This window comes from Taudactylus pleione, unplaced genomic scaffold (assembly GCF_031769625.1).
Source record: "Taudactylus pleione unplaced genomic scaffold, aTauple2 ptg000026l, whole genome shotgun sequence".
In the NCBI taxonomy this organism is placed as follows: Eukaryota; Metazoa; Chordata; class Amphibia; order Anura; family Myobatrachidae; genus Taudactylus; species Taudactylus pleione.
The window spans coordinates 13139190-13152044 of NW_028284428.1; the positions used below are offsets into that span (position 1 = coordinate 13139190).

At 42.7% G+C, this 12855-nt stretch overlaps 1 protein-coding gene across 1 annotated transcript in view; it reads left to right on the top strand.

Moving 5' to 3' along the window:
- PDK3 (pyruvate dehydrogenase kinase 3) overlaps positions 1 to 12855 on the top strand; it is a 94340-nt gene that overhangs the window by 63115 nt on the left and 18370 nt on the right. Inside the window, exons 2-7 of the mRNA XM_088451511.1 lie at positions 1879 to 2020; positions 6514 to 6585; positions 8212 to 8396; positions 9253 to 9342; positions 10155 to 10232; positions 11284 to 11360. Of these exons, the coding sequence (XP_088307637.1) occupies positions 1879 to 2020; positions 6514 to 6585; positions 8212 to 8396; positions 9253 to 9342; positions 10155 to 10232; positions 11284 to 11360 (644 nt within the window). The remainder of the gene's footprint in view (positions 1 to 1878; positions 2021 to 6513; positions 6586 to 8211; positions 8397 to 9252; positions 9343 to 10154; positions 10233 to 11283; positions 11361 to 12855) is intronic.

Consider the following 12855-nt stretch of genomic DNA (forward strand, 5'->3'; position numbering starts at 1 on the left):
ACAGGTCATCACACTTTTCAGGAAAAGTGGACGGCAAGAGAAAGTCTTCTGTCTATAAATGTCCTGGAACTAAGGGCAGTATTCAGAGCGCTTGTTCAGGCTCAGGAAATATTAAAGGGCAGGCCTGTCCAGGTACAATAGGACAACGCCACCACAGTAGCCTACCTAAACCATCAGGGAGGCATGCGGAGCCAGGCTGCCATGTCTGAATTGTCAAACATTCTGATCTGGACAAAATGTCACTTCCCGGCAATATTGGCAGTGTTCATGCCAGGAGTCCTAAATTGGGAAGCGGACTTCCTAAATCGGCAAGATATACATGCCGGAGAATGGGCTCTTCATCCTCTGGTATTTCAGAACCAAGTGGACAGATGGGGTCTTCCAGAGGTAGACCTCATGGCCTCCAGGCACAACCACAGGGTTCCCAGGTATGGGTCCAGGACCAGGGATCCTGCAGCTGACTTTGTGGACGCTTTGGCAGTAAGGTGGAATTCCAGACTGGCGTATCTGTTTCCTCCATTTTCCCTTAGGTCCAGGGTCATCAAGAACGTCAAGCAGGAAAGCAGTACAGTAATACTGGTAGCTCCTGCTTGGCCCTGTTGGTTTGGTTTCAGAGAAGGGTTGCCACCTTGTCTGATGTCAGTATATTTTTTCAGGGTGTTCTGAGGGTTCAGCCTCCCTTTGATCCCCCCAGTAGCCCCGTGGGATTTGACATTGGTACTCAGGGCTTTTACAGGCTTCTCCATTTGAACCCCTGAAATCAGTAGACCTGAAGTGGTTGACAGCGAAGACAGTTTTTCTTCTAGCTATCGCTTCGGCCCGCAGGGTCTCTGATTTAGCAGCCTTATCTTTTCGCTCTCCTTTTTTAATATTTCATAAGGATAGAGCTGTTCTTCGTACCAGGGTCGGCTACCTTCCTAAGGTGGTATCTGTTTCATATGAATGAAGAAATTGTGGTTCCGGCTTTGCAAGCTTCTGGCCTTTTGGCTGGTGAAGCATCATTGGTAGTTGTGCGGGCTCTGCATATCTATGTAGACCGCACTAGCTCCATTAGAAAGACAGATTCTTTATTTGTGTTGTATGGCTGTCATAAGTGAGGCTGGCCAGCTAATAAACAGACTTTGGCCAGATGGTTGCGTATAACAATTTCTCAAACTTACACACAAACTGATCTTGTTGTTCCGGACATGGTTACAGCACTTTCTATGAGATCTGTGGGACCATCGTGGGCGGTGCAACGGGGTACCTCTGCTGAACAGATTTGCAAGGCAGCCACGTGGTCTTCTGTCCACACCTTTGTCAAATTTTATGCGTTTGACAAATTTGCCTCTCAGGATGCTTCCTTTGGGCGTAGGATTCTCCTTTCTACTGAGACAGGAGCGTCCCCACCTCTAGGAGGAACTGCTTTGGGACATCTCAAGGTAATTTCTGTGGACCTTATGGAACCTGAAGAAGAAATTAAGAGTTATGGTATAACATACCTTTGTTAACTCTTTTTCTTCAAGGTCCATAGGGTCCACAGAGCACCCACCCTAACGCACCTGTTGTTGTTGTTGGGAAATTATTTTCTGTTGTATTTCTATGATTCCCTCTTCTTACAGAGAGTGTCTGGAAAGCAAGGGTACTTCCTTCCTTTTTAATTTTTCTTTCCTGCTTGGGCTTGATAACAAACTGACTTCCTGTAGCCAGGGACGGGGTATATATGGTGGAGGACCCAGTGCATTCTGGGAGTCAAAGCTTGTTGACTGTTTGGTGCCTGGATCACTCCAGCTACATCCCAAGGTAATTTCTATGGACCTCGAAGAAAAAGAGTTAACAAAGGTATGTTATACCATAACCCTTATTTTTTAAACTTTTAACCTTATTATTGTCTTATAGGGCTCAACAATGCTTGTGAGAAAACATCTTACCTATTTTTGCGGAAGGAGTTACCAGTACGGCTTGCAAACACACTCCAAGAGGTCAATCTGCTGCCTGAAAGCTTGCTGCAAAGACCGTCTGTGAAATTAGTACGGTCCTGGTAAGATGAAGCTTGTACTTGCCTATTAAAAATAACTGTTGCCTCTTCATGATGGTTAATTTAATCTTTATTGCAAAATGAAAGGGAAAACAGCAACTCACACAGTTACTTCTAGAATATCTTGTTTACCAGTGTGCAGACCATTAGCGGATTTACTACTAGGCAATACAAGCGGTTGCTTAGGGTCCGGTGGGTCCGAAGGGGCCCGCCGACAGGGCTGTATAGTGGAGGCTTTTTATATAGTTCCTGTCCCGGCAGACTGTCAGCACATTGTTTGGACAGGTGCTAGGTCCCGCTGTGTCTCACACCACTCCTCTCCCTTCTCCATGCTGACGTCCAGAGAGGATACTGTAATAGAATGTGAGTGCCATTGTGGGGGGGGGGGTTGGTTGATGTTTCCAGCACCCACCTGGTATAGTGTGGGGGGCTTGTTTGCTACGAGCATATCATGAAAGGTGTGTCATCTTGTTCTTATGTGAATGCATAATAAATGAATAAGTCTGTGTCAGTAAGTGTGTGTGTATGTGTCAGTAAGTGGTGTATGTGTCAGTAAGTTGTGTGTGTCAGTAAGTGGTGTATGTGTCAGTAAGTATGAATGATAATGTGCCAATAAATTCAAACTTGCGTTAATTTGTAGAAACGAAGCGAGTAAAACTGGTCTGCTCATCTCTAATATTTACGAGTGTGTTAGTTTCAGCAAACCAGCTGTAGGTGCTAGGTGGTCACTCAAAAAGGCTTCTTGTTTTCTTTGAGAGTACAAATAAGTCACACTCAAATCAATATATAAAAAGGTGAATATTTATTATACAGTATTTAGATAGATGGCAATTAATATCCAATCTTAATAAAAAATATCTATATGAACATTATAAATGCAGATGCAAAAATGGTTAAAATAATAGCACTAATAGATCCATCCCTGAATGTGAATCCCTGAGTTATTAAAATAGAACCATATCCATATATAGTGATATTGACAGTCTCCAACAAAATCATTTGAGGTACTGAGTAAATGTGTACCTGTATTGCAGGCAAGGTTTCCAAGAAGAATATGCCTGCAGACTTTCATGGAGTCCTGAAAAGCAACAGACTTTAATATGCAGGGAAACTTCTCTCCTCCCTGATGATGGTAACACAGTCCGGGATAAGAGCGTGTCAGGGGGAATAGAGAAGCCGCTGAAGGAAATCGTGGAGCCGCATGTGATGCGGTGCAGGTACTCTAATGGGAACTCCGGCTTGATGGTATTGCAGTGTAGTCACTCAAGGAGAGGGGGGCGAGTGCGGGATGCAGTGAAATTTCCGCTGGGGGTAGGTGAAGGAACTCCGGCTGACAGGATGGTAGACAAAGCTGTATCCACGGGTGGCAGGCAGGATAGCTCAACCCTGGAGAGGGCAGCAGGTGTAATAGCCGATCTAAGGTCCGTGCAGCAAAGGCGTGCCAGGAGGATCACGTAGCCCCAAAGATGAATAGTAAAGTTCAAATGAATATTAGTTGCAGGGATAAACAGATACGGTAGGACACCTACGCGTTTCAACATCCTTCTGGCGTCTCACCGTGAAAAAGACGCCAGAAGGATGTTGAAACGCGTAGGTGTCCTACCGTATCTGTTTATCCCTGCAACTAATATTCATTTGAACTTTACTATTCATCTTTGGGGCTACGTGATCCTCCTGGCACGCCTTTGCTGCACGGACCTTAGATCGGCTATTACACCTGCTGCCCTCTCCAGGGTTGAGCTATCCTGCCTGCCACCCGTGGATACAGCTTTGTCTACCATCCTGTCAGCCGGAGTTCCTTCACCTACCCCCAGCGGAAATTTCACTGCATCCCGCACTCGCCCCCCTCTCCTTGAGTGACTACACTGCAATACCATCAAGCCGGAGTTCCCATTAGAGTACCTGCACCGCATCACATGCGGCTCCACGATTTCCTTCAGCGGCTTCTCTATTCCCCCTGACACGCTCTTATCCCGGACTGTGTTACCATCATCAGGGAGGAGAGAAGTTTCCCTGCATATTAAAGTCTGTTGCTTTTCAGGACTCCATGAAAGTCTGCAGGCATATTCTTCTTGGAAACCTTGCCTGCAATACAGGTACACATTTACTCAGTACCTCAAATGATTTTGTTGGAGACTGTCAATATCACTATACATGGATATGGTTCTATTTTAATAACTCAGGGATTCACATTCAGGGATGGATCTATTAGTGCTATTATTTTAACCATTTTTGCATCTGCATTTATAATGTTCATATAGATATTTTTTATTAAGATTGGATATTAATTGCCATCTATCTAAATATTGTATAATAAATATTCACCTTTTTATATATTGATTTGAGTGTGACCTATTTGTAGCCCCAACCCCACGGTTGCTTTTTATATATATTTTCTAATATTTTGTGAGGGTGACTACCTCATTCAAACGTTTGGGATTGGGAGTTGTTTAAAACTCTACAGCGCCTGGGCTATTTTCGGATTACTTTCTTTGAGAAACTGTTAATATTCCCGTTTGAGACAATTTACTCCATACTTCTATAATAGGTTGCAACTTGGTAAATTGGAGCCTCTGTTTAGACATGGAAATGGCTGTGAGAGCCACTTGGGCTTGCCTCCAAGTGAAGATACTTAGGAAATAGTTGGATGGTGACAATCTCTCCTTTTTAATAAAGAAAATGCTTACTAGATTTGCACAAGATGCTGCACCATACCGGCTAAACTCCATTTAGGGAATTCACTTCTCCATGATTTGTCATTCAATGTCACCGTTCCATAGCTGCTCATTAAGGTAAATAATCAGTAGAAAAATAGGGAAAATATATTGCTGCAGAGTGCCTTCGTGGAGGCACTCTGCAATTAATCGCAGAAGATTGAAATCTCCTCCCAGGGCTGTAGCAGGGCGATATTACAACCTGTACCGGTTCCACCCCCAAATATGTGACATCACGACGATGAAGGGTTGGGGCCGACAACACCAGGAAAGTACTACAGTGTATGCTGCAAGGTGCTGTTCCAGGAACATTGCTAGCCAAACTTTGGTACTACGGGGAGAGCGACCGTGCTGCCCCCTAGATTCTGCACCATGGTCAGTGGCTCCGTTGCCCACACCTAGTTACGGCCCTCCCGCCATCCTTCTGCACCACCTCAATGTTGATGAGATTGTGTTCACAGGTGACTTCTAACATATATGGTGGATCCCCTAAGATCGAAATCTTTTGGACCAAAATTCAGAAGTTACTAGAATATGTTATAGGGTAAACATTGTATTAAAGCAATGGTCAGCACTTCTCTGTCTGTTTAAAATGGCAATAATATTAAATGAAGAACCAGGCTTAATACATCTAGTCCTCTGGCATTATAATTTTTTTAGATTCTTATGGTACATTACTTACAGATGTGTCCTCATACATCTAGCCTCTTTGCACTACACATAACGCGGTAGCTCCGTGTGACTCCGTAGCGCCGAGCATCTTTTCATGCGCCTTTTTACCTTCAAATGTTTCTGATTCGCACAGTGATGTGAATAGATAGCACAAGCAGCTTCTGCTGATTAGAATGTTCTCTGTGCATCTGTGGGTGTATCTGCATGCGTAACGCTAAGTTACAGTGTCAACAGCTGTAACACTGTAATGTAACGTTTCATATGCAGATACACCCGCAGACACACAGAATATAGGCATGCTGCATATCATTTTAATCAGCAGAAGCTGCTTGTACTATGTATTCACATCGCTGTGCGAATAATACGCCTTTGAAGGTAAAAAGTTGCACGAAAACACGCTCGGCGCTACCGAGTCACGTCTCGGGATGGCGCAACTAGAAGGGCTGTTTAACACGCAAGGAGGTTAGATGTATGAGGACCCATCTGTAGTTTTGTGTTGATGCTAGCAAGTCTGCTGGCAGAGCACATTGATAGTTGCCATTGTTTTATGTGTAACCTTAATTAGAACCCTCTAGTCCAGGGGTTCCCAACCACGGTCCTCAAGGCACACTAACAGTCCAGGTTTTGAGGATAGCCATACTGGAGCACAGGTGACTTAATTAGTACCTCAGTTATTTTGATTTAACCTTCTGTGCTCAAGCCTGGATATCACCAAAACCAGGACTGTTAGTGTGCCTTGAGGACCGAGGTTGGGAATCACTGCTCTAGTCAGTCTAATGGAGTTGTGATTATGTTTGTACTGAACATTTTATGCTAATAACATACAGTGTGTTTGCACCATGCACGTAAATAATAATGGCATGCCAAGGGTTCTCCCATTCCTCACAGTTGTTTTGTCCTTAAGACTTTGCTTTGTAAAGTGAATACGGGTTTTTAAATCATTTACAAAATAACCCCAGCTTAGATGGATAAAACCTTTTCTATGTGACTCTTGGGATATACCACCCTTAGATTTAGATTTCAGAAGATTAATCACAGAATAGCGGTGTGCGAAATGTTCTCTAAATCCACATGTATTGTTCTAACATCTGTATTATTCTCTATCATTAGGTACATGCAGAGTTTTCTTGAACTTTTAGAGTATGAGAATAAGAGCCCTGATGACCCGGATGTCCTGTATGAGTAAGGAAATTGTCTTAATCAACATTTTAACTGCAGTCTATTATTTACAAAGTAAACAGCCTGTGGAGCAGTTGGCCCACATGTCAGATTTTCTTTCAGATATGAAAGATTGAACGATTTTTAAAATCGTTATCGTTCATATCTGACAACAAATGTGACCGTGTGTATGCACCATAAGACTGGGAACTGCAACCAAGATGATCTGCTAACCGCAGATCCTAACACTTTAATGTTTTTTTGAACAATTGACATTTTGTAAGCTGCCATTCCACTTTTGCATGTATGTATGTATGATCCAATGTTTCTTTTTTATGTGTTTTTTTTTTTTTTTTTTTAAATGTACGTTAACATTGATTTCCAATTTACACTTAAGTACATATAACTTTGTCTATACACCAGTCAGCCATAACATAAAACCACCTGCCTAATATTATGTAGGTCCCCCTCGGGCCGCCAAAACAGCTCTGATCCCTCGAGGCATGGACTCCACAAGACCTCTGAAGGTGTCATGTGGTATCTGGCACCAAGACTTTAGCAGCAGATCCTTTAAGTCCTGTAAGTTGTGAGGTGAAACCTCCATGGCTCGGACTTGTTTCCAGCACATCCTTCAGATATTCCAGCACATCCTTCAGATATTCGATCAGTTTGAGATCTGGGGAATTTGGAGTCTTTGTCATGTTCCTCAAACCATTCCTGAACAATTTTTGCGGTGTGGCAGGGCACTTTATCCTGCTGAAAGAGGCCACTGCCATCAGGGAATACCATTGCCATGAACGGGTGTACTTGTTCTGCAGCAATGTTTAGATAGGTGGTAAGTAAGTAAGTAATGTCAAAGTAAGATCCACATGAATGCCAGGACCCAAGGTTTCCCAGCAGAACATTGCCCAGAGCATCACACTGCCTCTTCCGGCTTGCCTTATTCCCATAGTGCATTCTGGTGCCATCTCTTCCCCAGGTAAACATCACACTCGTACCCGGCTGTCCATATGATGTAAAAGAAAACATGATTCATCAGACCAGGTCACCTTCTTCCATTGTTCCATGGTCCAGTTTCGATGCTCATGTGCCCATTGAAGGCCCTTTTGGCAGTGGACAGGGATCAGCATGGGCACTCTGACCAGTCTGCAGCTACGCAGCACTGTGTGTGCTGACACCTTTCTATCATAGCCAGCATTAACCTTTTCTAGTTCTTGTGTGGATTGGACCAGACAGGCTAGCCTTTCTCTCCACGCTCATCTATTAGTTTTGGGCACCCATGACCCTGCTGTCTGTTCATAGGTTATCCTTCCTTGGCTGACTTTTGGTAGGTACTTACCACTGCATACCGGGAACACCCCACAAGACCTGGTGATTTGGAGATGTTCTGACTCCGTCATCTAGCCATCACAATTTGGCCATTGTCAAAGTTCTTATGCTTGCCCATTTTTTCTGCTTCCAACACATCAACTTCAAGAACTGACTGTGCACTTGCAGCCTAATATATGCCATCCCTTGACAGGTGTCATTGTAACAAGATAATCAATGTTATTCACTTCACCTATCAGTGGTTTTGATGTTATATCTGATGGGTGTAAGTACAGATACACTGTGTGAATTTTTTTCTGTTTGTTTTTTTTTCTTTCTTAGCTTTTTAAGCATTCTCATCCAAGTAAGAAATAGGCACAATGATGTGGTCCCTACTATGGCCCAAGGGGTAATAGAATACAAAGAGAAGTATGGCTTTGATCTTCTTGTCAGTAACAACATCCAGTATTTCCTGGACAGGTTCTACACTAATAGAATCTCTTTCCGCATGCTCATTAATCAGCACAGTGAGTATCTGCTTGTATGGAACAGTATCGTTACTTGCCCAGGCAACATTTCACCCATTGAGTCTCCCATATTCAGGCTGTTTGTGTATATTAGTTGTGTTATACCCCATGGTTTTATTATTCTGAATGTATTATTATTATTATTATTATTATTATTATTATTAATGAATGGGAGCTGCCATTTGAATGATTTTCATAGTTTGCAAATGGTTCAAGGGCGTTTCAAGAGTGGAGGGGGTCCGTGCGCAGTCTCCGTTATGGGCCCCCTCCTCTCAGTTCGGCGGCTGGCAGTGCACTGAGTGCAGCGCTGCCCTGATAGACTGTGGGCACTAGAATGTGCCCAGAGTCTGTAGCGCATGTCACCGGGAAAATGGCTGCGGCATCCATTTTCCACGCCTTTTTAAAGCGCTGACACCGGCGCTGGCGTGGGACCCCGGAGATGTAAGTATAATATGGGTGCAAGGTGTGTGATGTGCCCCCCCCTGGACCCAGGGACCCGTGTGCACCGCACACCTTGTACCCATTATAAATACGCCCGTGATATGAATTCAGATGGCAGCTTATTAATAATTGGTAAACTGCATGTGTGGCTCTGCAAAGTAAAATATCTTGAACCAAAACACTTTGCCATGCGATTACCCTTGTTCTATTCTTAATGGATATCTGCAACATTATATGAATGTTTACGCTATTGTCGGAATAAAACCTTTCTAGGATTCCCTGGTTATTAGGTCTCTCTGTATTTCCCAAGTGTCTTCTCCATATAAAACATGATATATGTAACCTCAGCTTTTGTTGTGGAAACAACTGTTTAATCTTTATTTTCATGATGTCTCTTATCTGTTTTACATTTAAGCTCTTCTATTTGGTGGAGACATAAACCCTGCACATCCCAAACATATAGGCAGCATTGACCCTTCCTGCAATGTGCCTGAAGTGGTGAAAGGTAAGAGGTCCACATTGCTTATAGTCCTCACATCAAAGCTACTTATGAATGTGAGTTTTGAGACCGATATACTCACAAATATGCATACAAAGATTTCACACTTGATAATCAAATTGGCTATCTGACCACTAAATGTTATGTATAATTCCACTGTTAAGCTGGCCACACACTAGACTAACTTACATCCAACCATCCAACTAGTTGATTGGTTGGAGTGAAAATCTGGTAAGGTATGAAAGTAAATGACAATCAGCAATTTGCTCCCAAATGCCAGAAAATGGACAAAAACTGTTGTTTGAACAAATTGTATAGATCAAGCATTTAACAAACTTGTCTGACGACCATTTTCATCTGTTTTCTGGCATTTCGGAGCAAATTGCTGATCATCATTTACTCCCATACGTTACCAGATTTTCATTCCAACGAATCCACTAGTTGGCTGGTTGGATGAAAGTTGGTCTAGTGTGTGGCCAGCTTAAGTGCTTAAATAGCCCTTTTACTAAATATTGTGAGTGCAGAAAGTGAATGCTTCCTTGGCACAAATGGTTACTTGGTGAGGGTATGTTGTGGCGTTTCCCCATAGAGATTAGAAGAGAAAATACATTTCCAGGAAGCATACTTTGGTTATCTTCTATCAGTGCATCTGATTCTTCCCCCTACCTTAAGCCTAACTCCTGTTTTATCTTAGTTTGTGGCGATGGTGCGACAATCAGCTAAGGAAGGTGCATGCATTGAATACAGATGTTTCAGATCCATGCCATACATATGTTCCTTTACTATAGGGCTGCACCAATACATGTTTTTATTGACAGATGCCTATCAAACTGCAAAAATGCTGTGTGAGCAATACTACTTGGCTGCTCCTGAGCTGCAGATTGAAGAGTTCAATGGTAAAGTACCCTCTCCATAAATTAATTTTGTGTCATTTTAATTGGAAGTATTGAAACAATGATTAACATGTCCTTATATACAGTTCTGCCAGCATACTCAGGAGTGCATTACAACTGGGAAATCATTGTTACATGTACTGTGCAATTTCTATCCAGCCTTTATTATTTCATTCATGTTGCCTAATTAAGTTATTGTTATTTATGATGCTAGTAGTGCATTCAGCAAGAAAACAGAATGATGTGCACACTTTCCACATTTTTTCTAGGTGCACATTAGCTTCAGTACAGAGCTGGCGTACTGCAAACATTCTTCCTGCCACTGGTTACAGAAACATAGAAGATCTGTACATACCTATCGAGAATAAATACAGCTTTATTTGCTGCATTTACATAGTACTATATTAAGCTACATTATATTTAATGAATGTGTAACAATGCATTTCATAAAAACACTATAAATGGAATTTTAGAGTTACATATATATAGAAGTCTGGCAGTCTATTATAACAAAGAACAGATATAGGATAAAATGTAACTAATAAAATATTTTCTCATGTACTGTATCTGATTACAGTAGTTAACAAATTGTTATTCCCCAAATGCATGTCACCATCATTCTTTACATTGTAAAATAGTAGAGAAAAATAATTTGTTTTCCTCACAAAATATTCAACTAATGGTGCGTACACACGGGATCGTTAATTTTTTTGAGCTTTCCAACCCCCAGACGACCAACGATGTGCGGGCACGAATGGACTATAACGATATCGTCCATCGGCCGTGCATGCGGGTCGCTGGCCCGTCGTTGGTGGGTTGGTGGTGTGCTGGATGAACGATATCGTTCATCCAGCATACCAGGAAGGTGCAGGGAGATCAGTCAATGATATAGTTATCGCTGACTGATCGTCCTTTGTGTACACACCATAAGGGCCAAGTAGTCAGCATACAATTTCCTACATTCTTTCGTGTAATTTTGAACAGTCCTGTTTAACTCTTACATTTATATGAACTTTATCATGCGACAATTTTTGTATACCGTTTTGTTTTGCAGCTAAATGTCCCGGTAGACCCCTTCAGGTGGTCTATGTGCCTTCCCACTTGTTTCATATGCTGTTTGAATTGTTTAAGGTAAGTTTGCTGCAATACATATTTTTCATGTTTATTTGGATCAAGCTTGTGTATATTTAAAGTTTTAAACAACTTGTTCATGAGATAAACAGTTTATGTCTGAGTCCTACAATGTTCCTTAAGCATGGCCATGGATTTTGGAACACTCATCATTCCTTTTTAAACATACATGTCTTAACTGTATTTCCCATTGCTACAATAGCAGCTAGTTGTTTATTTTATCAGTGCCAAGTTGGGGAAAATGAAATATCTTTTATGCATTAGGGTCCTATGTATCAGCAGTTTCTACATCATTTTATGTAAAAAACAGCTTGTCTCTGCATAATTTTATGTATTGTATCTATGTACTAAAAGCACAATGCAGAAGATGTCACAGAAATCTCCGGCAGAGTGCTAATTAGCGCTGCAGATCACAGTCCCCATTCTATTATTAATGGGGACTACGGTCTCTGCCCTATGTACCAAACTCCAAAATGCGAAGAGTGTGTACGCACTTTAGATCCTGTTTTTTGTCGGATGAAAACTGGTTGAATCGAAGGATCGCACCTTCTGTCCAGTTTAATTTTCATTCGATTGACAGGGCCTGGTTGTATTGAAAGTGCTGTGTGTATGCACCTTCCACCGTTCTTACGATTGTACACTAAGAGGGGTATTCAATATGAAACGTAAACTTCGCTGTCGAAGTTTACGTTTCATATAGGAGCTTTTACCTGGGATAAAGTATCGGGCGCGTGCCCGCTTATCCCCGTATTCAATATGAAACCTACGAAAACGGGAGCCTGCGAAGTGGGATTTCCTTAAAAAAATTGTAGGACCCCCCTAAAGCTGTGAAAACATGGGGGATCACTATGGGTACCCCCGTTTTAGCCTGCAAATGAAAGTCGGGGATTTAAATAGCTGCGGCAGGTGTTTTTTTCCCGACATTGAAGAAGTGATGCAGAAGAGCACTTAGGTTTTTTTTTTCGTTTTTTTAAGTGGTCCCATCAAATTTGGGGTACATGAAAATGGGTACTAGCATATTTTTATGTCCCTAAAGTCAGTTTTTAAAAATTCTGCAACTGTGCACCTGCCGCTATTAATCTTTCTACTTCAGGGTCCATAGGGTATCCACAGGATACCTTGGGGTATAGGTGTGACGTCAGTCATCGGGCACCAGAGAGTTAAGCTTTCAGCCTCCCAGGATGCACTAGGGTCCCCCTCCTATACCCCGCCCCCGTGCCAAGGCACCTCAGTTTAGTTTGGTGCCCGGCCGGAGTCGGGTGCACCTGTTGGAGTGGGGGCTAAGAAGAGCCCCTGAAGTTTTCCTGCATGCAGCTGTGGCTGCACATCTGGATGCATAGCATGGACAGTCAGTCCTGACGTCCATGCTGTCTTCCCTACACCCCTGCCGGTACCAGAACACCGGTACCGATCCGGGGATGCTGGTGAGCATCTGGGGTCACAGCTAGCGGTGACCCCAGATGTTCCGGACCATGGCCGGAATCAAGGGGGACAG